At 39.6% G+C, this 26,627-nt stretch overlaps 1 protein-coding gene across 1 annotated transcript in view; it reads left to right on the top strand.

Annotated features, from left to right (window-relative positions):
- The window catches only part of LOC145350807 (syntaxin-binding protein 5-like), a 186,902-nt gene that overhangs the window by 45,225 nt on the left and 115,050 nt on the right, over positions 1-26,627 (top strand). Inside the window, 2 exon segments of the mRNA XM_080200126.1 lie at positions 13,454-13,588; positions 17,544-17,607. Coding sequence (XP_080056252.1) covers positions 13,454-13,588; positions 17,544-17,607 — 199 coding nt within the window.

Raw genomic sequence — 26,627 nt, 5'->3', positions numbered from 1 at the left:
CACTGTTGCCTGGTCAAAATCCTGAACTCCCACCTTGACAGCACTGTGGATGTACCTAGACCTCTGGGACTACAGCAGTTCAAGAAGGCCACCACCTTCGAGTGCAATCAAGAATGGGCATTTATTGCCCAGCGATGTCCGTATTCTGTAAATTAATCACAAAAGTAAATGGAAGACACAAGAACAAACAAAAATTACAAAGCAAAAATGGAATATGTGACTAAACCAGCAACAAATTTCAAAATGAGCACAAATATTTTACAATTATATTCAGACAAAAGATGGTAAGGAGCAATATGGGCCCCTTGGAAACTGATGGCAATAATATTGTCAATTAAAATGAGGAAATGGTGGATGTGTTGAATAATTAGGTATTTGGTAATAAAGGTATTTACGGTGGAGGAAAAGAACATCAACAGGAAAGTAAAGTTTAATCAGATCAGGGACTCACAAAACTAATATAATCAGAATAACAGTAATGAAGAAAATAATGGCACTAAACAACAGCTTCTTTTTTTTTTATAGCATCTTTAACATGATAAAATGACCCAAGACATTTACAGGAATATTATAAAGCCAAATTTGACACCAACCCAATTAAGACATGTTTCAAATATAAGACAGGTGACCAACAGCATATCAGATGTTTTAAGAAGCATCTCAAAGGAAGAAAAAGAGATTGAGAGGATTAAGGATGCAATTCCAAAGCTTGAGGCTTAAGCAGATGAAAGTAAGCTACCAATCGTGAAGCAATTAATATCAGGAATACTCGAGAGTTCAGAATTAGCTGAGCACTGATATCTTCAAGGGTTGCAGGGCTGAAGGAGACTTCAGGAATAAGGAAGGAAAAGGACATGGAGGTATTTAAAAACAAGGATGACAATTTTAAAATCTAGATATTACTTGACAGGGAGCTCTTTGGTGATGGGTGAATGGAACCTGGTATAAATAAGAATTCTGGCAGTAAAGATTTGGTTGACCTCAAATTTATGGATGATAGAATGTGGGCGGCCATTCAGATAATCAAGTTTAGAAGTCAAAGGGGTGGATGAAGTTCTCAGCAGCACATATGAGACGGGCGCAGTATCAGTGATGGTGACAAAGCTAGGTCGATATCTCAGCTTGAACTTAAATATGACACCTAGGGTGACAAATTTTCAGCGCCCAGTCAGCCCCTATCCAGTGTCTTAAAGTAGTTGGATGAAAACATTAGGAAACAGAATTCCATAATTCCACAGCCTTATGTGAAAAAGTGCTCAGGGGTTTCACTCGGAAATGGCTAAGCTTTAATTTTAATGTTGCAGCCACTTGTGAATTTCCTCACCAGCTGAAATAGATTTTCTATTACCCACTCTTTGCCAAACCCTTTTAGAATTTTAAGTAGCACAGATGATCATCCTTTACCATCTGAATTCAAAAGGATGCTCCAGGTTAATGCAATGCAAAGTGCTGGAAACACTCAGGTCTGGAAGTACCTGTGTGGATAGAAACAGTGCTTAGCACTGCTGCCTCATAGCACCAGGGACCCGGGTTTGACACCCTGTTTTCTGACTGAACATTTTGTTCTGGTTACGCAGTATGTCAATCTCCACTTCTTTTCCTTGAGTTCTCTGTCTCCATTTCTGGGAGTAGGCAGTGTATTAATCATTTTCCCACTGACTCCCACAGCTACGTCGACTGCACTCTGTTCATTCCCTGCCTCCTGTTCATTCCACTCTGTTCTGTTCTCCCAGTTTCCCATTGCACCTGTTCTGAAGTGCAACCTCCACAACAGCCAGTTCTGAAGAAGAATCATATTTGACTCAACATTAACTGTTTCTCTCTTCACAGATATTGCCAGACCTGTTTAGTACTTCCAACATTTTCTATTTTTATTACAGATTTCTAGTGACTGTAATGTTTGGCTTTTATCCAAGCTACGCAACCTGACTTCATAATTTAAATGTTTAAGCCCTGAATCTACATTGTGCACCCTCTAAAGCCAATATATCCTTCCTGAGGCGTGCAGTACAAAACCAAACATTATTCTACATAACTGAAACATCACTTCCTTGCTTTCATAATGTTCATTTAAGTTTTATTATTTTATACTTGTATTTCAACTTTCTATAAACCATGAGTTATGATTACTTGTTTATTTGCATTGTCATCACGGTTTGGCACATGCTGTTTGCTGTGTTGATTTTTTTAATAAACTAATTATCTAATGCCTCTTCCCTTTAGATAAAGGCCAGCGTTAGCCTTTTTTAGGTACAATTTGTACCCTTGCACTAAATTATTTGTACACCAGGAAGTCTAAATTCTTTTGCTCCTCCCAAGTTGCTTGCCTCTTGTATTAAGAATTTTGTCTGACTTGTCTTTGGATTTAAATTGGATGGTATCACACTCCCTCGCTATCAGCCACTGTTTTGCCCCCTTGTTCAATCTGTCTTTTTCCATTTGTAACTTCCGGCTTCCATCAACATAACATTACCTCCCAATTTAGTATCATAGGCAGACTTAAATATAAAATTTGCCATTCCTACAAGCAGGTCACCAGTTTTTATTTTATTTTCTTTATTCTTTAATGGAATGCAGACATCACTGACAAGGCCAACATTTATTGCCCATCATTAGTTACCCTTGAACTGAGTAGTTTGCTAGATCATTTCAGAGAACAGTTAAGAATCAATCACATTGCTGTGGATCTGGAGTCACATGTAGAACATAGAACATTGCAGGCCTTTCGGCCCTTGATGTTGCGCTGACGAGTGGAACCAATCTAATGATACTCTAACCTAAACTATTCCAGTATTATCCATATGCCTATCCAATGACCATTTGAATGCCCTTAAAGTTGGCAAGTCCATTACTGAGTTGGTGAGACTCCGTAAGGATGGCAGATTTCCTTCCCTAAAGGACGATGGTGAACCAGGTAAGTTTTTGCAACAATTGATGACAGTTGTCATGGTCACTGTTACTGAGACTAGCTTTTTTTCCCAATTTATTAATTGAATTTAAATTCCAGTAGCTGCCATGGCAGGATTTAAACCCATATCCTCAGTAGCCTGGGTCTCTGGATTATAAATCCAGTGGAATTTGTACTATGTCCTCTTCTTCCCCAAACGCTGGTGCAAATCTGAGTATCCCTGGGAAGCACCTCTTGTCCCATACAACTAATCTCTGGCTCTTGTCTTCTGATTAATTGCTATCCCATGTCCTGTTGTTACCTCTAATACCGATATGCTTTTATTCTCTCCCATTGAATCTCCTGTGTGGACTCTTGTCAAATGCCTTCTGGAATCACACATATAGACAACATTCAAAGACACTCCCCTATCCACCTTATTAGGGAAGTGAATTACCTCAAAACTTCAGCGAGGTCGGTTCTTCAGCTTGCTGGAATGCTGGGCTGTTCAGTGATTCATTGTGCCGCATTGATTACCGCTGCCCTGGGTTGTTCACTACGTAACCACATTCACTGAGAGCTGGAATCTTGCACTATTCATAGTTGATGATGGTGTTGCACTGATTGCTGGTACCCTGGGTTGTTCACTGTTAATGATGCTGGAGATAAAGCCTTTGGAGTGCCCTTGATTGAACTGCTGCCATTTACTGTGCAATTACCCCCCGAGGCTAAAACTGATGGTTTTCTTTCAGCAGATCAGTGTTAATTTGCAGCTCTTTTTTTAAAACGCAGGGATGCATTTATACAGTCTTTTTTAGCCCTGTCCAACAAGCAGTTTTGTGTAATGGAGTTAGGTACAGAACTGGAAGAGGCTAGTCAACCATTTAAGCCCAGTGCTTTTTTGCTTGGTTACTCAAAAACAGAAATATGACATTTTCATCTGACCCCATAAACTAATAATACAGTACGTTATTGACCAACCTTCAGCTGGTATTTGTGTAGTCCCAGTAATTCCCCTGATCTCTGGAGAATCTTGCATCTGGGTTTATCTTTCTTATCGTGGAACCCTACAGTGCAGGAGGAGGCCATTCGGGTCCTTGGGTCTTCACCAACTCTCTGACAGAGCTGGAATTAAGTTTGGGCCCTTGGCAGTGTGAGGCAGCAGTGCTAACCACTCTGCCACCTTACTGCCCCTTACCAAAGAAGCTATTTTCAAAAAACACCTTGGACAGTTTTATTGGGTTATTGCATTTCTCAGATTGCACAGCATGGCCTATTATGCTATCAGCAATAATTTTTTCAAGATTGCATTTTGGCTTTTTCTTCCCTGACTGAACTAAGGAACTGCTTAACCTGTTTGTCAACCTGTGTAATGTTTAACATAAGTGGAAGTAAGAGAAAGGTACCTAGATGATTTTAGAATCTCATTATATCCTCAGTATTTCAGACCCTTAACAACTAATGGGTTACTTTTGAAATGTGCACAGCTGGCTCTCTGAGATGAATGACCAGTTGATTTTTTGGTTAAGGGATGAAAACTGGGCAGGCCATTAAACTGCTTTTGGTGGTGATAAGCAGCAGATATCTCCTTGTCTCTGGGGAATTCTATAGTGCAAACAATATCTTGTGATCTGTCAAGTTGGTGGTCCTTAAGTTCTGTGGTAACCTTCCTTCATCTACAGTGTAAACTGGATTGTGTCTTGTCTCATGTAATTTTCAGTGAAAACAATATCAATGTGGGGATTCCTCCTTTCCTGCGATTCACGTTTCAGAGTGTTCTTTGTTTTATTCTCAGGCCATTCTCTGGAGCATTTTTGCCTATTCAGCTGCTGAGTTGTGGATTCCAAATCTGCGTTTTAAAAAGCCTATATTCCATTATAAACATGTGACTATTACAGCCTGTTGCTTTCCTCAGATGTTGTCAGTTTGCATTGTTATATCTTGGCTGCACGGCTTGGTATGATCAGCAGTTAATACTTATGTATTGCTTTTAATGTAATAAAACATCCCAAAAAGCATCCTCAAGCAATATTTTTACAAACAGCCGCAAAAGGGGCAGCATGGTAGCACAGTGATTGGCACTGCTCCCTCAGAGCACCAGAGACCTGGGTTCGATTCCTGGTTTGGGTCACTATCTCTGTGGAGTCTGCACATTCTCCCTGCGTCTGGGTTTCCTTCAGCTGCTCTGGTTTCCTCCCACAGTCTGAAAGATGTGCTGATTAGGTGCATTGGCCATATTACAGTCTCCCTCAATGTACCCGAACAAGCATCAGAGTGTGGCGACTTGGGGATTTTTGCAGTAATCTCATTGCAGTGTTAATGTAAGCCTACTTGTGACATTAATAATTAAAATTAAGAAAAAATGTCAGAATGGTGAGCAAAAGCTTTCTTAAAACTAATTTTTTTGGCAAAGGTGCGGAGGTTTAGAAAAGCAGAATTCCAGAGTTTAGGATGTTGGCAGCTGAGGGTGCAACCGCCAGTGGTGGAATCATTAAAATTGGGAATGCCAGAATTAGTGTGGCATCTTGGCACAGTGGTTAACACTGCTGTCTCTCAGCCCCAAGGACCTGCATTCGATTCCCAGCATGGGTTACTATCTGTGTGGACTTGCACATTCTCCCTGTGTCTGTGGGGATTTTCTCCGGATGCTCCAGTTTCCTCCCGCAGTCCAAAGTTATGTGGGCCATGCTAAATTACCCCTTAGTGTCCCAGGATGCGTAGATCAGAAGGATTAGCAGGGTAAATGTGTGGAGTTGCGGGGATAGGTGTGATTGTTGCCGGTGCAGACTTGATGGGCCAGATGGTCTCCTTGTGCACTGTAGGGACTCTATGATCTGAGGCTTGATGTGTTGGAGGAGATTGCAGGGTTAGGGATGGCATCAGCAAATTATAAGACCTAAGTATATTCCTATTGCACTGAAGAGCACTCTGTCCGCTCAGCTTCTGATACTATAGACTTATGATTCTCTGGTCTAATTGGTATTAGTGGTACTTTCTTTTCGACTGTTCTTTTAAGAAAGTATCTGCATTTTTGACGCCTTTCAATGAGGGAGGTTTCATTTACAGTTTCTATTCATGGCTATCTTATTATGTAGAAACTATTAATTAACATCTGTTGAGCAGAAAGTCCAAATTGGTTTTATTTCACACTCCACTTGACAGGTTTTCTTTTTACATAATCTGTATAAGGGTACATAAAAATGATCTGTATAATTACATTCTGGCTGCTGAAGTGGTGGTTAGAGTTTATACTTAGTCAATGATAGATGATTTATGTACCTTCTGCAGCAAGCTTTCCTCTGGAAAACTTCCTTAAATGAATTTTGAACAGTTAATTAATTGAGTGCTTGCTTCGCTCAAGTTACAGGGCGGCTTAGAGGCCAGCTATTCCTTTTGACGAGAACTCTTCATAGATTATGCTCAGGCCTTTTCAGGTGATTGAACAACTTAACCTGTTTTTTAGCCTGGACCTTGAATGGTGTTTAATTTCCCTGCTTAAGTAGGCAAAAGAAGCCTAGATGACTGTAGAACCCCCTTACGTCAGTCTCTCAAGACCCTTGTAATTAATGGATTGCGTTTTGAGAGATCACCAAGCAAAGTAGTGCACAGCACAATCTTGCATGCAGCACATGAGGTGAATGAGTTAATTTATTTTGGTAGGTTTATTTGAGGGATGAATGTTGGGCAAGACATGAGGCTTTTTTTAAATGAATGGTGCCATGGTATCTTTTATATCTAGCAAAACAGACACACTTGTATTAGTGCTCTCTCTGAGAGGCAGCATCTCCAATAGTGCACTGGGACTGTAAGCTTAGATTATGTACTGAAATCTCTGGAATGGGGCTGGAACTCATGACCTTTTGGCTTGGGCAAAAGTGTTATCTACTGAGTCATGTGGAGTGAAACAGTGTGGTTTCTAAAATGATTGGTTAATTGAACCATTATTTTGATAGCTAGCTTTATAATGCTTATTTAACTGACTTTCATTCTTTGTGTGCAAGCTTCCAAACAAATTCTGTAGTACGTAGAATGGAGTGGTTGCTAAGTTTTCCCATTTCTATGTCCATAGCAGTCACAGCGTGCTTTGCTCGCAGTCTCCTCACCCACAGTGGTTTTAAGAAGCAACATGTCATCTGTTGCATCTCATTACTATATCAGTGAAGCACCTGCATTAGAGACTCTTATCTAATACATGTGAGTTGTTCTGTGGTTGGTGAGACTATTTGGCAACGGCTGATTCCAAGTGATTGCAAATTGAATGATAGATCATTGGCAATATGCCTGTAGGTGCGGAAAAGATACTTTGATCTGTGACATAAAGTGTTGTGGCCTGTAATTGCTGCAGCTAATCAGAAAACAATTCAGGGCACAATGAAGATTTAATTTCGCCCTCAACATGCTGACTTTCTGCCAACTCATCTTGTTCTCAGTGGGCAAAGGAGACCATTCTCTACCCACTTGAAATGTTAAATAATTACTAACCTAGTTCCTCAAAAACACAATATTGGGATTGCTTCTACCTATGCAATATTCCTGTAAGATGTGTTATATAGTGGCTAAAGATGTGTGTAAAGTTGTTGCAGTGCTCCTGTAAAGATTTTCTTTTAGTTGTTTGTGGGATTTGAACATTGTTAGCAAGGCCAGCATTTATTGCCCATCTCTGCTTACCCTCAAGGTGGTGGTGAGCTGTCAAGAGTTGTGAAGAACCCATTGCACTAATCTTGACCTGATTGTTGGTGTGTTTATTTGGTGCAGTTTTGTGACTTTACTCTGAAATAAAGGCCATCATGTCAGAGCAGAATTGTCAATGGTCATATCAATAACTACTCTAAAGCCATATCTGAGCAAAAATTAGTCTGAAAAGATTTTACTTTATTTTAATAAGGAAGTCCTGAAGTGGAAAGCTTTTCTACTTTTGCAATCCTGTCAGATCTCTCTCATAGTATGAAAACTCTGCTCCCCAGCCCACTATCGCTCTGTTCTTCAACGCTTCCTTCTCTCGTCCTCTTTCTTCCTTTTCTGTTATTAATTCTCTCCCTTGCTCTCTTTCCCTGCCTGTTGTGCCCTCCCTCACTGTTTGTGCATTCTCCTGCCCTTGATCTACACTTGTTGACTGTCACATCACTCAGGATTAATCAGTCACTATTTTGTTCTAAAGAATCTGTATACATGTATTTAAGTGAGTCTAAAAGCAACAGCAGCTTGCATTTATGTCATAAAATGTCCGGAGGTGCTGCACAGGACTGTTGTCAAACAATTGTTATGGAATCACTTAAGATACTTGGGCAGATGACTAAAAGCTTAGTCGTTGGGATAGGTTTTAAGGATTATCGTAAAGGAAAAAAGAAGTATGTATGTATATACCTGAGGAACAGATATATGTCCATATATATCGTTACTGTGGTATGCTGAATAAAATGTAATCGTCTAGTTGTGGCCTAACCAATGTAGGTAATTTGGAGCTTTAGATTGTCTTGCAGGTCCAGTAATTTAGGTTAGACTATATAAGTAAAACAAGCAAACTTTTTTGTGGTTAATAAGTGTAAATCAAAATTAGATGCAATTGATAGCATATCCCAGCATTTTGTCGTTTCTAAATTGTTTTAATACTGTGCTCCGATTTTGTGGTTAATGGTGAAGGAATGGTACTTGCCCTTTACCTTGTTGTTAATTCCATACAAAGTCTTTGTGGGTTTTTGAGTGGAAACTTGCTATCATGGGAATCTAATGTACCATGCTTTCCTTCAAGCACCCCTCAAAACCCTGCATCATAACTCTTAATATCTTTATATCACATTTTCCCCTCTATGCTCTCATTCTGTCATTACTGTAGATCACAATATACAAGTGGAGCTATGAAGTTTCAAAAAAAAAGTGCTTCCAAAATATAGGAGGTCGACTTGTACACAGGATGTGAAATATGAAGTGTTGGTGCAATGGGTCACCATTTTGAAATAAAAAAAACATGGGGATAATTTGAATGAAATCAATATGACCTGTCCAACATGAGTCTTGGGTGTTCATGTTGACCAAGCCAAAGTAATCCTTTTTAGATATTTTAATCACCTAATGCCTCAGCTTCACGTTGGCTTCTTGCTCAACTTTTCAGTTTCACTTGCTTCCGTATGTTTGTTTTGTTACTGTCATTTTCTTTTGCCTTGGAAGCTTTGTGCACCTCTGCCCCGAATCCCATGCTGAAACACTCTTCAGTTACTTCATCCCACTTCACAAAATGCAAGTCATCCAGCAAACTGTGCCTGCAATCTGACTCGTACTGGATACTTCATGCAAAGGCAAAATGCCATGGATATTGGAAATCTGAAATCGAGACACAAAATTCTGTAAATACTCAGCAGGTAAGGCAGCATCCTTGAAAGTTAACATTTCAGGTTGATGACCTTTCATCAGAAATTTTGAAACTATTTTTCCTTTTCTCTTACCACAGATACTACCTGACCTGTTGAGTTTTTGCAGCATTTGCTGTTGCTTTCCAACAGTATTTTCTCAGTATTCACAGTATTCTGCATTTCTTTTGTCATGTGCAATCTCCTTTAGCCCTGTGTCCCTTGTTTATCGCCTGCTCCAAGATATACCTTCTGAGATATTGATATACGTGTCATTCCTCACTCTGCTTTAGGCTAGCCACCACAATGCTCCCAACCTTTCTCAGCCCTTGTAACTGATCATTTTCCTTCCTGCTTTCAAACACATCTTGAAGACCCCTTAACATTGTCCCTTATTGCTTTCTTTCTCTAGAGGTGTGTTCCTCTATAAGAAGAATACTGCAATTGTGTAAACGGACTGGTCTACGGATGCTTGGGTGAAAGGAACCGTATTCTTGAAAAATATTTTAAATTCCATGCATTGATACGATATTGAGATATAAGTGCACAGTATGATACAAGTGAACCTATCTGTCATGAAATGGAATTGAAATGTATGCTGAAGTGTGATCAGGAATCAAATGTGGCATGGTAGTAGTATAAAGTTAAAGGATGATGATCTATTAGTTATTTATGATAAATAAACCTTGGGTTTAAAAAAGTGGCCGCTAAAGTGAAGGAACACGCTGATATTTGAATGTCACTGATCATCTGAGCATTAAAAAAATTGTCAAATGACTCGTACAGCAATGAATATCACCAAAAGGTTGTAAAATTCAGACACCTGGATTCCAGAGAATGAAGTTGAATTATTATATAAGTTGAGAATATTGGAGAATGACAAAGAAATTTACCACAGCAAACAATGAATCTGGATGGCCAAACTGAGGATTGAAGAGACAAGGTAACCAGTGAGGATTTAAGAGCCAAGGTTGCCATAGAGTTCACACACTTGTTATGGTGACAGTTTGGAGACAACTTGGTCCATCATGTCCGCACAGCGTTCCAAATGAACATTATGACTTAGTGCCATTCCTCTGTTCCTTTGCACCTTGTTTCTATTTAAATAATTATCTAATGCCCTCTTGAACGCCTCAATTGAACCTGCCTCCACTACACTTTCAGACAGTGTATTCCAAACGTGAACCACACCCCCATGTTCTTCTTACCAAACACTTGTCCACACTTCTGCACACCGAACTTCATCTGCCACCTATCTGCCCATTCCACCAACATAATTTACAGTGGTTCCACATTTTATATCATCATAAACTTCGAAATTATCCCTGCACACCAAGATCATGATCTTTAAAATATATATCGAAAAGCTAGAGCTTCAGTACTGACCTCTGGGGAACACTCATACAAACCTTCCTCTCGCCTTAAAAATATCATTGACCATTACGCTCTACTTCCTATTATTCAGCCAATTTTGTATCCACGTTACTACTGTAGCTTTTATTCCACGAGCTATACTTTTCTCAAGTCCCTTGTTTGTCACTGTACTTAATGACTTTAGAAAGTCTGTGTACAGCATCAATAACATTACTCTCATCAACCTTTTCTGTTATCTCTTTAAAAACATCCCATGAGCACAGAAGAGCCAGTGTAGTTAAGGGTTAAAAAAAAACAATGGTGGCAGAAGGAACTGCTGGATACTCAGTGAAACCTTGGTATCTTTATGCATCAGTCACTGAATAAGTGCAGGTACAACAGGCAGTAAAGAAAGCAAATAGCATGCCAACCTTCAAACCGAGAGGATTTGAGTATAGAAATAGGGATGTATCAGATGTTGGTGAGACCACACCTGGAGGATAGTGTGCAGTTTTGGTGTCCTTGCTATAGAGGGGTTTCAGCACAGGTTTACCAGGCTGATTCCTGGGATGGCAGCTCTGTCATATGAGACTAAGTCAGTTAGTGTTATATTCATTGGAGTTTAGAAGAGTGAGGGAATCTCATAAAAACTTATAAAATTCTAACAGGATTCAATGGTGGATTCAGAAGGAATGTTCCTGATGGTGGGGAGTCCAGAACTCAGCGTCATAGTTTGAGGTTAAGGGGTAAATCTTTTAGAACTGAAGTGAGGAGAAATTTCTTCACCCAGAAGGCAGTGAGTATGTGGAATTCGTAACCACAGAAAGTAGTTGAGGCCAAAATGTCATGTGATTTCAAGAAGAAATTAGATATAGCTCTTGGGGCTAAAGGGATCAAGGCATATGGGGGGGTCGGAATCAAAATATTGAATTTGATGATCAGCTATGGTCAAAATGAATGGCAGAGCCTGCTCAAGGGACTGAATGGCTCTGTTTCTATGTTTTGCACTTGATTACACCAAAATACAGTAGCACTGGGGAAAAGTCAGCTAAGTAGTAGTGTTAGGCACATTGCCTAGCGTGTAATAATGGTCATAAACCTTAGCGTTTGGAGGAATCATTAATAAAATCAATTTTTGTTTTGTGGCCAATTAAGAACAAAATTGATTATCAGTCGTTTCTGAGGCTGAAGTTCGATAAATAGTTCTGATTTTTCTCGGCATTAAAAATGAAACATGCTGTTGATCCCACTAGAATCTCTGTTGAACAGCAGCCTTCATTGCACATCTCTCTTTTGTAACGCCTTAGATAGCATTTTCATGTTTACTTTTCTTGTGATGTAACAGATTAATATGATACCAGTGATGAAAGGGTCACATGCTTCAGAGCTGGCGGTATCATCCAGTGGGTACACTAGCATTGAAAGTGTGTGGGAATTGCAATTAAATTAATCAAATATATTGAACCTTGCAAACAGTCCATTGACCTTTATTTGTAGAATGAAATGGCCCAAAACCCAGTACATCCCTTTATCTCTTGCAAAGTTGCAGCTAAACTTTCTTCAAGATGGCCAACTGCTAGCCACAAGACTACTCACCTGTGTTGGATATTTTGGTTTTGCACTTTTACATTTATTTAAGTTTAAAAGATTTACTTCCCAAAATATGCACAAGTACAGCTCTAAATTTGCTGTGTTTTAGTAACTCATATAAAAGTATATTCAGTTGGTTAGTTTAACCTGGGCAACATTATTCTATCTGAGAGCTATTTGCTTGGTGGGAATTACACATCGACTACGTAGTTGAAGTAACAGTGTACTGTGGATGGCATTTTGAATGTTGGTCTGCGTTGAGGAGATAGGAGACTGGTGATTGCAAACGTAAGTTTGGCATGGATGGCAATTAGTGAGGAGTCTCTTGCAACCTGCATTCATTCACTTTATTCCTATCCTCGAGTTCTGAGGAGTTCCCTTAAACTAAGGGCCATTCAGCAAACATAGGTGGCAGTTACAATGTCCAAGGCAAGAAATGGGGAAAGCACTTGCATCCCCTGCAAAATCAACACAAACAGCTGCAATATGTTATAGATATACATGCTATATAAGAACAGATGAATAATGGAAAAGCAAAGTAGTGCTGATACTGGAAATCAGAAATAAGAACAAAAAATGTTAGAAGCACTCAGCAGGTCTGGCAGCCTCTGTGGAGAGGGAATAGAGTTTATACACTTCAGGTCTGTGATCTTTAATCAAAACTGAGGTTGATGATGTCTATTCGGCTCCAGCCATTCATTGTCCAAGTCTTACAATGATTATCCTTTTTGCAGTATCTTTTCTGCTTGGTGAAATGATTGGTGAATATACCTTTCTAGTGACTAGAATTCTGGCCCTGAATGTTTATGCCGGGTGGTAAGTTTTAATGAAATCAGAATTACCCCAGTGGAATTTGTGATTCGTGATGTTTTGCATGAGGAAATGGTAGGAGGCTGCTTTCTCGAAGATAGTAATGGTTGCTATGACTGACTAGTTTTTTGGACTGCTTAGAGAACCAAAAAGTCGATGATTGAGTGGGAACAGAGCCACCTGTAGATCAGACTGGAAAAGGATAGAACGTTCATTTGTCTGCAGACCACTACTGAATCGGTTGGCTTTTTAAAACAGTCAAACTACCACTTAATGAATTAAATTTCATAAGTGGCTGTGATGGAGGATGCACTCCAGTACCACAGCCACACAACACACTACCAATCAATATATTCATGTTTTTATTTAAAATATATTTAAGATTTGTCTTTAGTGACTATTCTTTTGTTAGATTTAAGAATATAATTTATAGGTAATATTTTCATTCAACATTTTTTCTTCTCTGCAGGATAACATTTTGCCATCTGCCCTTCCAGAGTAAATGGTTGTATGTTGGCACAGAAAGAGGCAATGTACATATTGTCAACGTGGAGTCTTTCACACTCTCAGGCTACGTTATTATGTGGAATAAAGCCATCGAACTGTAAGTGCTTCATTCTTGTAGTGCATGTTCTCTTGGAAACATCCTACTCAATACTGTGCATGAATAATTTGATTAATTTATTATTGTCAGATGTAGTAGTATACAGTGAAAAGTATTGTTTCTTCCACGCTGTATATGCAAAGCATACTGTTCATAGAGAAGGAAAGGAGAGAGTGCAGAATGTAGTGTTACAATCATAGCTAGGATTTGTCCTTATTTTCATGTTTGAGATAACTTTTTAAAAGATTTGGTTAATTCTTTGGCCTCAGTATGGCTGCCTTAATTCATTTTTGCCACAACAAATTGCAATGGAATTACAGTGGAGGTATGGGGGAATAAAACTAGAGCACATAGGTTTAAGGTGAGAAGAGAGAGATACAAAAGGACCCAGAGGGGCAATTTTTTCACACACAGGATGATCAGTGTCTGGAACAAGCTGCCAGAGGTAGTATTAGAAGCTGGCGCAATATTGCCTTTTAAAAAGCTTTAAGTAGTTTCGTGGATAAGAGGGATATGGGCCAAATGCGGGCGATTGGAATTAGCTTAGTGATTTTTAAAGAAGGGGCAGAGTGGACAAGTTGAGCCAAAGGGCCCATTTCCAAGCCTCTGATTCTATAACTATCTTGTCAATTAGCCCCTCTTTCTTATTGTATATTTATTGAAGATTAAAGCAAATTGTAATTAAAGGAACCATTCAGTTTGCCAAATAACATTGGGCACACTGTTTGTGATTTTGATCAGGATGCTTTCAAACATAAATCTTCATTATATCATTGCTTGTAGATGAAGAAATGCTTCATGTTAGTGCATTACCAAAATGGTGAGGAGTGCAGACATCGATGTGCTTTTGAAAATTGATGTTTTAATTGGAAGCTCTGCGTTTTGGACATTTTTTGTTGTGATCAAACCAACATTTTTGCAAATGCATTTCAGAGAGGCTGAGGCAAGGTTTTTTTTTCCAGCCCTTGTGACACTGATGAGAGTGTAAGGGTGACTGGGGGAGACCAGGGGAGCTCTGTGGAGGATTAGCGGTGAATTGTTTATAAAATCATAATCAGAAATGCTTGTTCCAATTCCAGCTTACTGTTAAGTATAGAAAGTAGAAAGTGCAACTGCAATTCTCTATACGGGGAGACGAAGGTCTAGTGGTATTATCGCTAGCCTATTAATCCAGAAACTTAGCTAATATTCTGGGGACCCAAGTTTGAATCCTGCCACAGCAATGGAATTTGAATTCAATTTTTAAAAATTAACATCTACCAATGACCATGAAACCATGGTCGATTGTTAGAAAAACCCATCCGGTTCACTAATGTCCTTTTGGGAAAGGAAATCTGCCATCCTTACCTGGCCTGGCCTACATGTGACTCCAGAGCCGCAGCAATGACTATTGCAGACTCTCAACTGCCCTTGGGCACCAAGGGATAGGCAATAAATGCTGGCCAGCCAGTGACGCTCATTTTAATGAAAAAAAATTCCAGGGGGGAATAGTTAAGTTTTGTTTGAATTTTCCCCTGTCTATTTAACTATCCATTTAAATCAGTTTGATTGATAAGCAGTCTCTTAACCTGTTCTGTCAACTAATTACATCATGGTTGATTTGTATCGCGATTCCATAACACAATAATTCGTCCAAAAATGTATCTGCCTCAGGTTGCAGAGGGTTGGGCCTTTGTTTAGAAGCTCAACTATATAAATACGTTAGGAGCAGGAGTAGGCCATCTAGCCCTTTGAGCCTGCCCCACCATTCAGTAAGATCATGGCTGATCTATATGCCAATATTTTTTCTATGACTGAAGCTAAGACCTAGATTTGGTTGTGCAAGTCATGCCAATTATTTCAGTTCTTTGAGATGTAACCAGGGAGATTGTTGGGGAAATCAAGTAACTTTAAAAATTACACAAATAAGTTCAGCATTTGTTTTTGAAATTGGATTGGGTCTATGGCAGCTGTGTGAATTGGTATTATCACAGACCAATAATTGTCTTTCTTTTATTAAAGACACATTTTACTGTGTACCCTTTGATCCCCAATAGAAACATCAGTGATTAGGAGAAGGCTTTTCAGCTCCATGTATACCTGTTATGGCTGATCTATACCTCCATTTCATTCACTTGCTTTGGTTCCATCTCCCTTGATATCCTTACCTGATAGAAGTCAAGCCTCAGTCAGAAGGGCTATGTATGAAAATATCTTGCAGGCATCTCTAATTTGAAATAGCCAATTGTTTTTTTCCAAGTCGTGACACACTTTTGTCATATAATAAATGCTTTAGGTAAGCAGTTTGTCCGAGAGAAGGAAAATGGTGTAAGATTTAGTTGATGTTGAGGTGTTTTCAGTAATGCCACAATGGGTGCATGCCAGGTCTTAAGATTTTTAATTTAGCTGCATAGATGGTTAAGATATTGCCTCAGCCAAACAGTCAAAAAAAAAGCATCTTGATGTTCTTGCACTCCTCCCTTGCTCTTGAGGTTTTATTTTACACTAATGATTTATATGAGGCATGAGGAATACTTGTTGATTAACGCTGTTGATTGCATGGCTGGTTTTTGGTGCAGAGTGTCACCATCAGCAGGGTTCAATTCCTGTACTGGCTGAAGTTATTCATAAAGACACCACCTTCTCAACCTTGGCCCTTGCCTGAGATGTTGTGATCCTTAGGTTAAATGGCCACCAGTCGGCTCTCCCCACTGCAGCCTATGGTCATCTGGGATGATGGCAACTTTTTAATGCCCAGGCATACAGGAGCTAAATCGCTAGAATCCCTGTTATTGATAACCTTCTTTGTACAAAAGTATTCCTTACCAATGTCTTTGAACTTGTTGTCACTCCCCAGACATGCACCCATATCTCCTGCAACTCCTTGTTTTAATTGGGTTTTCAATCCTTGTGCAGCATTGAGGCAATATTGATCAAACACGTTTCATTTCGCCTGCTTGCATTTCTTAGCATACTTAAAGTAACTGCAAGTGGACTTCCTTCTAATTTCACATGTTTTATACAAAAGCTACACAACTGAAGTTACACTCCAGATACAACCATTGCAGACATGGCAAAGCTACTGAGCCGTCCTCTCTTACTGACTCCAGTCTCATGTAATCCTCCTCCCTCTTTTGCACAAACGTCTTGGATCAAAACCTTGGAACTCCCTCTCGAGACATCTTGTACTCCTTCGCCACCTTGAATGACTTCCTTCAAGCCGACCTCTTCAACAAAGCTATTTGTTACAACCTCTTCCCAGTTTAGAATCCCTACAGTGTAGAAGGTGGCCCATTCAGTCCATTGAGCCTGCACCGACGACAATCCCACCCCATAACTCCATATGTTTACTCTGCTAATCCCCCGGCACTGAGTCAATTTAGCATCATCGGTCATCCTAACAGCACATATTTGGAGTTCCTGGCTGCCCAGATACTTCTGTTTTTCAGATGCTACATAAGTGCAAGTTCTCCACAATTGCAAGCTTTTGTGTGATGGGCACCCAATCACATTGCTGGTCTGAATGTTGTCCATTCTGTTGATTGGATAGCTGATCAGTTGGCCTCCTGTCTGCTCTTATTTCATCACTGGCTGTTTACAATCTTACATGTTTGTGAATAGATTAAAAACTTAAAACCTAGTGGCAAACTTAATGCCACTGGTTGGAGGTTGAGTGTCCTGTAGTTATAGTGATGCTCATATCAACAATAGTCAGATCTGCAATTATGAAATGAGTGGGATAAAGATGTTTAATGCATGCCACATGATTTAGTTTAATTCAGAACACTAATGGCAGCTGAATAAATTAATAATTTGAGTGGTTTTTAGCCTGAGAAACTAGTTAAAATTGTTCTTGTAAATGGTTGCTATATGTTCATGATGTAACCTGATAGCTATTTTTAAACTGTTTGAAAGCTTTGCACGACCATTTTTTTTTCTCCTTTCTTTTATAGCTAAATGAATGTTTTAATTGCAGATCATCAAAAACTCACCCAGGACTAATTGTCCACATCAGTGACAACCCCATGGATGAAGGCAAGGTATATGTGACTCGTATAATGGGTAACTGCTTAAAATTAACCTCAATGGCAAAGTTGAGTGGAAAAAGAATTATGGAAGTTGAAGATTTTTTTCAGGGATTATACATTCGCACTGCAGTTATTGAACATCCTGCTCTCGTTCCTATTCTTGGGCAATACTCTAACCAAAATGAACTATTTTTATATCAGGAGTATATTTATTTGCTCTAAATATTCCAATTAAGTTTGTGTTTGCTGCACTCTGTAATTTTGGTCTTGAAGTTCATAACTCATAGGTGCAATTCTTTACATTTAGACCATAAGGTAGAAGAGCAAAATTAGGCCATTCAGCCCATCAAGTCTGCTCCGCCATTCAGTCATGACTGATAAGTTTCTCAACCCCATTTTCCCACCTTTTCCCCGTAACCTTTGATCCCCTTACCAATCAAAAACCTATCTATCTCTGTCTTAAATACACTAAATGAACTGGCCTCCAAAGCTTCTGTGGCAATGAATTCCACAGATTCACCACAACTCTGGCTGAAGAAATTCTTCCTCATCTCAGTTCGAAAGGTCGTCCCTTTACTCTGAGGCTGTATACTTGGGTCCCAGTCTCTCCTGCTAATGGGAACATCATCTCCCTGTCTACTTTATCTGGGCCTTTGATATTCTGTAAGTTTCAGTGAGATCCCCACCCGTCATCCTTGTAAACTCTATTTAGCTCATTGTTTCGGAAATGTAGGTACCATTAATCTTTGCCTGAATCTGTATAAAAATATCATGAGTACTGCGTCATCTACACATTAATCTTACATACTTGACTCAATTTTTTTTAGCCCATGATCTTTCCATGTGTATCATTTGAGACAGATTCTTTTTGTTTTTGCTTGGAGTTAACATTTTTAAGGTTATGGGTCTTCTGCTGGTGCTGCTGTTGAATTTTGAACAAACAGCTCCTTTTGTACGAATCTGCAAACTGTTTCCAAACTGTTTTATGTTAAATTACATGTCTCAATCTGTCCAGACGTTCATGAAACCAGGAAGTGGTACACCATAATTGCTTAAACAAGAATGACATTCAACCTGCCTGCCTTGTTTCTGATTATGAAGGAGGTATCATGGGTGCGCAACATCTGTAATGATAACTCATAAACGTCTTGCGTTTATATAGTACATGTCCCAAGGTGCTTCTCAGGAATAGTTATCAAACAATATTTGGCACTGACCCATCCACTGAGAGGGGTATTAGGACTAAGAACCAAAATGGTAATAACAATTTTAGTCACGCTCAAAAAATATGTACAACGCAGGTCTGATGGCTTTAGGAAGCTTTGGAGATTTTTCTGGTGACTTCTGTCTGTAAGGTATTTCTGATTTGATATCTTGTTGTTAGGTAGATGGAGAATTCTCTTCAGAGTTCTTTAGCTAGCAGGCTGGAGAACCACTGTAGAGATGGCCTTCTATTCTGGCTGGCTCTCAGTTGAACTCAACTGAACTCCAGTGTGATAGTTGAATTCTTGTTTATACTCTGACTGATCCATTTCCTGTATCCAGATTGGTCTGAGGCTGACAGCAACAGCAAATTCAAATTTGAAAGGTTCCTGTTAGCTGAGTGTTTTCTTGAGACTAATAAGCTGTTAACTGAGGGTTGTCTTTAAACTGATAGGCTATCAAAATGCAAAAACCTAGAGAACCTGTTACCAAGATGACCCTGACGTTTTGATCTCTGTGACAAATGTTGTCATTTGTGTACTGTGTTTTAAACATCTCCGTATTGAACTCAAAACCAGCTTTTTAAAGGGACCACACTCTGTTGTTCCCCTTCTGCTATTTTACATTTTTTTTACAAACATTCTTTACGTCTATACAAACTCAACTTCACAGCACTAGTGATGGCTTCTTTCAAAGATTTCAGGCAACTGTGCCACACACGAGTGTGAGAGCACTGATTCATAAAGATTCAAACCCACCTGTAGCTAACAAACTTGTGGAAGTGTGCCTGTGAGCTCATGTGCATTCATTGCCGTTATTGTCATTGATGCCTGAATCTTTTGGCACAGTTCCTGCAAGTATTTCTTGCACCATCTGCAAAGCCAGCTCAATGTAAGTATCCATTTGATGTATAAATTACTGGTTGCAAGACCTGTGAAGAGATGGAAGAAATAAATGTGTGGAGGGTGGTGTTGGTGAGGATAAAGAAATTTGTTGAATTGGCTGGAAATTGTAATTTAAGAATTCAGTGCGACATTGTGGAGGTGGAATTGTTTGAACAATACAGTAGATCAATGCCCTCTTTAATTGTCTGGTGACACTTGTTAAAAGAAAAGTAGAAAGTTCTCCTGGTGTCTTTGCCAACGTATGTCTCTGCATCACCATGAAAAACAGATTAACTGGTCATTGCTATTTGTGGCTCCTTACTGTGTGCAAACTGGCTGTTTTTTACCTAAATTATGTAACAAATTAGTTGTAAAATACTTCATAGAGTTTGTAGGATGTCAGTCGTGCTATATAAATGCAAGCTCCTTGTGTTGTTTTCCCTTTTCAGTGCCAGTCTTGCACAGTCTTATCAATTTCTCCAGCTCGACAATGTGGGAGAATTCTATCTTCCCTGAAACATCTTGCATCTATGTCACCAGTACTGCTGCTTTGTTTCCTATGGCTGTTTTTGTTGCCCTTCATATCTTTCAGTAGCCAGACTACTTCATTCTGGTCAATTTGGAATTTAATTTTAAAAATATGGTGCCTTGTTAATTTAATTAATATAATGTAAAGTGTCATTGGCAAGTGATTTGAAAAAAACTAAAGAAGCCACCCTCATCAGCCCAAAAATATCCTGGCAAGGCATGACGTGGCCTTACTTGACCTGACAAAAGTCTGATTTAATTTTGGCCTGGCTATGCCTGTGACTTGAATGCCTAAAAATATCTCAACTCACTGTGACCCTGAAAATTTCTTAGTCCGTTTCTGATGTTATCCTGGTGCTCAACGCCTCTTTGGAGGTTCAGTCGAGGTTTTGGGTTGAAAACCTACATAAAAACAGATGTTTTGTGTTACCAGGGAGGCGACTCTAAAAAATGGGTGATTCCCTTTTCCTTTTGCTGCAGAGACAAAAATTATGCATGACTTGAGATTAGCTTGAGAAAAACGTGTCAAAGACCCCACAAAACCTCTGTGTATGTTTATTGAGATTTTTACTTGGAATAGATTGGCAGTGGGCTTCTAGTCTTAACAAGACCAGGGAAAGAAGGTATTGAGAGGTTTTATAGTTTTGGGGAAATGGGGGTCTGGGTCTTGGATGGTACCAAGAGAAAGCGGGAGGAGGTCTGAAGTTTGCCAACAGTGTGTTCAAAGGAAATCTAGTATTTCTTTCATTTGCTTTCCCTTACCCACACAGTTCCATGAAGTTTAATGTTTTTGAACTGAAAAATAAGTGGAGCACAGCTGACTGTAATTAACCCCGTCTCCTTGAAATGTTTACCAGGAAATCTTTCACATTTTGCTTTTGGAAGTTCTTGTTTGATAAGGGGAAGCAAAGGAACGGATTATATAAGAAAATATTCTATTAACTAAAATATTCTGCTAATATTTTTAAATTTCGAGTATCTGTATAAAAATACTTATTGTGTATGTTTGTCACATTTGCAATTTTACTGGTCACTTTTAGCTGAGAATTCCCTCTATGGCTTCTTTTAAAATTTATTTATTCATCACAAGTAAGGCTTATGTTAGCACTTCAATGAAGTTACTGTGAAATTCCCCTAGTCACCACACTCCAGCGCTTGTTTGGGTCAATGCACCTAACCAGCATGTCTTTCAGACTGGGAGGAAACCAGAGCGCCCAGAGGAAACCCATGCAGACACAGGGAGAACGTGCAGACTCCACACAGATAGTGATCCAAGCCAGGAATTGAACCTGGGTCCCTGGTGCTGTGAGGCAGCAGTTCTAACCACTTTGCCACCGTGCTGCCCTGAAAATGTCTTGTTCCACCCCACATCTACACTTGGTACACTGTATGTGCTCGGACTTCCTTCAACCAGCAGATTCAAATCTGTGGGCAAGAAGATTCAATCCTTTGAGGCCTAATTGTTCAGTCATGTTATCATGAAATATATTTTTAAACATCTTTTGCTAATTAATAAATCTTATTTTATCTTTGTTTGCAAGCAATTTGGGAGAAAATAATGGACTTTTGTGTTTTAAGCTATTTGAAATTTCTATGCGTTAAACAGTTCACATTGGTCAGGTGCAAGAAATATGATTTTATATGGAACAAATTCAGTTTTGCAGGAGCTTGTTGAACTAGAAATGTGTGTGTGTGTGTTAGTTCTTTTTAATCTACTTGGCAAATTTCTGGACTCGCAGTGAGTCACAGTATGGTTATTAGGATGGTCTTTTTAAGGCTAGAAGTGTAATTGTGCTCTCTTCTGGAAATGTTTGGAGAGTTCAGACAGAGGTTAAGTTGAAACCTGGACAGTCCAATTAACAAGTTAGTAACCATGTATTTTCCTACACGGATGCTTCGTTTTTTTAAGATTACATCACAATTGCAGAAATAGTTGACTTTTTGGAGGCAGAAAATTATCAAAAACTGTGCTGTCAACCTTCCTAGATTCCAACCTAATATACAACTGATCAATTTTTCGATTCATTTTAAGTCACTTTCCACTCCCGATAAATGGGGAGTCAGGGCTGATTGTCAAGTGTGAGAAGAATGATCCAATCAGGTGTGATAGAATAAATTTGACACGATTGGAATAAATTTTGTGAGAGGTGAGTGTGGCTGGAAATCATTACTGTGCACGCACACCTTTGAGTTATTGAGACCAGAATATATATGTGTAAAGTTTGCCAAAGTACATCAAGAATTTGCCAACCTAACAACATAGTTATCTTCAGCGTCAGAATCTGTGGCTGTGATTTTTAACTTGCCCCGCCCAGCGGGAATGGTGCAGGGGGAGTTAAAATTCAAAACAGTCCCTCCTGGATTCAACCCACTGCCTTCCCAGCCTTTTGCATTTTTGCTGCCCCCAAATCAGACCATGGGTAAGGTTCCTGTCAGGGCCAAATTAGCATTCAAATACTAACATCACTTCGATGATAGAATTAGCTGAACATCAGGGAGAGTCCTGCGTGTTTGCTTGCCCGGCAGCACACTTAGGATGGGGGGAGGTGATGACTGGATAAGGTAAATGTTAAAAGCCTGCCTTTTTTGTATCTTTTTGGGGCAGCGCAGGAGTACATTCTCCCAGGCCCCTCGAGGAGTCCTTGGATCTTCTGCCAGTGACCTATAGGGACTGTTCCTATTATTGTCCTGCTGCCAAATTTCTACTGGTGCCTGCGCAGTCAATCTGGCCAAATGTTGGACACAGAAACCTCGGAATTAACTAACACAGTGAAGCATTAGTTGAATGTGGACCTGGTGTTAAAATCAATAGGCATGCCATGTTCCTGACTTTGTCCTGACTAGGTTTCTCTGTAACACAATCTGAGTAGCATTGAGGCTAGTGTATCCTTTTGTTTCTTTCAGAAAGCCAAAAGGCGTATTTCAGATCTGCATTCTCAAGTAGATAGATTTCAAACGTGTATTTGGATGGAGTTAATATTAAGGGATTTTGCTTTTAAGCTAGAGAGGCTATCTATCAGAAAGAGAAGCAAGATGATTCAAACCATTTGAACTGTTGCACGTATTTTCATTTTCATAATTAAATTCCAAAACAATTCTTTTGTTTCAGGACAAACTTTGTATGCTTTGACTGATTTGACTGCAAGTTAGAGGATGAACTTCAGAACATTGTGCTTTTGAGTTTGAACTGAAGCAATTTAAGTCTTTAATTTCAGAAAGTGATTCAAACTTGAGGCAAAGACTATCTGTGAAGGACTACTAAAAAGCTGTGTTTTTTTACTTGTTTACAAAATGTAAATATACAAAAAATAGTTGCAATGGTGACGACTCCAATTTTCATGCAGTGAATATCATGCAGTAAAATTTTACAACCTTGTAAAACACAAATACACCCAGTTTTTTCCAAGCTAGATATTTCCTGAGGTCAATTCCGAGGTTTCTGTGACTAACAGCAAGACAAGTTGACACATTTCCTTTTCTGCCCTTTCTCTAGCCATTGACGCCAGTGCAAGCTCATTGAATGCTGGCTTAGCTGAGGTCAGCAAAATCTGTGCCACCTTGTCCATATAAATCAATGCTGCAGCCACAGGAGCTAAATTGCTGACTTCTGACTACCAGGATACATATACACCTCGCTATAAAATCAAATTACCAACGATATACTAGGAACGTATGACATTTGACGGTCTACTAACAATTATGCCAGTAATTCACTCAAGTCTAGCCCATGCTGAGTATTTTGTAATCGCGCTGCATGATTTGATTAGATCACCCACGCTCTCAGTATAATGGAGTCCAACTCCATTCCCCCAACATTATCAAATGGAGCTCATCTCACATTCAAATGTAGTCACTTGCAACATTCAGGAAGTCTATTTGGTCCATTACATTTCTGAAGGCTCTTTGCTGAAGCAGTCCCACGATCTCCCATTATCATGTTTGACTCCCAGTGTTCAATTTTTCGTAAGAATTGGACTTTGCCACAAATGTTGCGAGTGGATAAATTATTCATGCTCCAGCAATATACTTTAAAAATAATCCCCTGTTCTTGTATTGTTATTTTCTTTTTAAAAAAAGCACTGTTATTCACTTAGAGTACATACTTATCAGTTACTTTCTAATTCAGTGAACTAATCATGTATTTAACAGTCTGGCTTCCTGCCTAAGGTTGTATTAACTTTCACATAGGTCATGAAATGGATTTCTTTCTTTGATCCTCCCAGTCATAAATTAGAGATGGGAAAGTTCCATTGGGAGTGACGTAGGAATCTAATGTGCCGTGTGGATCCTACTGAATTCCTCCATTAATTTCATGAATATTTGTTCCCCTTATTGTGGTATGTCTGTGACCAAACAGTAGCTTGACAGGTGGCTTATGGAAAGTATTTTGAGTTGCTGTCAGCCGTGTTGTAAAGTGGCTAAATGAAGTAATCCACATGCCTTTAGCAAACGTGATTGACTTGACTTTAGTTGACTATGGGATGACAGGTGCTTTGCTTAACAAGCCTGTCTTGGTGGCTGGAGTGCTTGTGTCACGCAAAACCACCTCATTCTGAGGTGCTACCGAAGTTAGTAGTGTGGAGGACATGATATGCGAGAGGAAAAAATGCACCTTTATTGTTTTTTGCCTCTAATAACTTTCTGTCGTTATGCACTTTCACAAGCCAACCCCACAGACCTTGCAAGAAGTGAAAACCACTATTATCATCTTTGGATGCGATGCTGAAACTGAGGCCCCATCTGTCCTCTCAAGTGGACATTTAAAAAATGCCACGGCACAGTTTAAAGAGAAAAGGAGTTTCCCCGGAATCCTGATCAACATTTATCAATCAGTCAACACCAGAAAAAAGTAAAAGCATAATACTGCAGATGCTGGAAATCTGAAATACGAACAGAAAATGCTAGAAAACCTAGCAGACCTGGCAACATCTATGGAGAGAGAAACTTGAGTTGAGGTTTCAATTCCTTATGACTCTTCACAAAAAAGCAGAATTTTAAAATGTTCTTTCGTGGGATGTGGGCATCACCAACTGAGCTGGAATTTGTTGCCCGTGTCGAAGTGCCCCTTGAATTGCATGCCTCACTCAGTCACTTCTGAGGGCAGTTAAGAGTCAACCATGTTGCCTTGGGTCTGGTGTAGCATGCAAGTCAGACCGAGTAAGATGGCAGACTTCCTTCCCAAAAGGGACACGAGTGAACCAGATAGGTTTTTCGACAATTGACAGTGGTTTCATGGTTACCATTAGACTTTTAATTCCAGATTTTTATTGAGTTCAAATCCTATCATCTGTCATAGTGGTGTTCAGACTGAGGTCCCCAGAGCATTCCCCTTGATCACAGGGTCACTAGCTATTCATCACGTTGCCGTGGATGTAGACCAGGCTAGGTAAGGACAACGGATTTCCTTCCTTAAATGACATTAATGAACCACAAGGGTTTTTATGACAATCAACAATGGTTTCATCATTAGACTTTTAATTCCAGATTTTATTGAATTCAAATTTTACCTCCTGCTGTGGTAGGATTGTCACTAGGCTAGTAGTCCAGAGCAACGCAGGGACCCAAGTTCGAATCCTACCACAGCAGAAGGTGAAATTTTGAATTCAATAAAATCTGGAATTAAAAGTCTAATGATGAAACCATTGTTGATTGTCATAAAAACCCTTGTGGTTCATTAATGTCATTTAAGGAAGGAAATCCGTTGTCCTTACCTAGCCTGGTCTACATCCACAGCAATGAGTTTGACTCTTAACTGACCACTGAAATGGCCAAACAAGCCACTCAGTTCTAGTGCAATTAGGGATTACATAGAACATAGAACATTACAGCGCAGAACAGGCCCTTCGGCCCACGATGTTGCGCCGACCAGTTACAAAAACAATGACCCACTAGCCTATACCAATCCCTTTTCGTCCATAAACCTATCCAGAGATCTCTTAAACGCCCCCAAACTAGATGCATTTACAACTGCAGCAGGCAGGGCATTCCAATCCCTCACCACCCGCTGGGTAAAGAACCTACCCCTGACATCCGTCCTGTAGCTACCCCCCCTTAATTTAAAGCCATGCCCCCTCGTGCTAGCTTTCTCCATCCGAGGAAAAAGGCTATCACTATCCACCCTATCTAAACCTCTAATCATCTTATATGTTTCAATAAGATCCCCTCTTAGCCGCCTTCTTTCCAACGAAAACAACCCTAGATCCCTCAGTCTCTCCTCATAGGACCTCCCCACCATACCAGGCAACATCCTAGTAAACCTCCTCTGCACCCTCTCCAACGCCTCCACATCCTTCTTGTAATGCGGGGACCAGAACTGCACACAGTACTCCAAGTGCGGCCGCACTAGAGTAGTGTACAGTTGCAACATTACACTGCGACTCCTAAATTCAATCCCCCTACCAATAAACGCCAAGACAC

The sequence above is a fragment of the Carcharhinus amblyrhynchos genome, chromosome 12, assembly GCF_965287045.1.
Source record: "Carcharhinus amblyrhynchos chromosome 12, sCarAmb.v2.hapA, whole genome shotgun sequence".
Classification (NCBI taxonomy): domain Eukaryota; kingdom Metazoa; phylum Chordata; class Chondrichthyes; order Carcharhiniformes; family Carcharhinidae; genus Carcharhinus; species Carcharhinus amblyrhynchos.
Note: the sequence above shows the minus strand (reverse complement) of the source record. Positions and strands in the feature narration are given on the sequence as shown.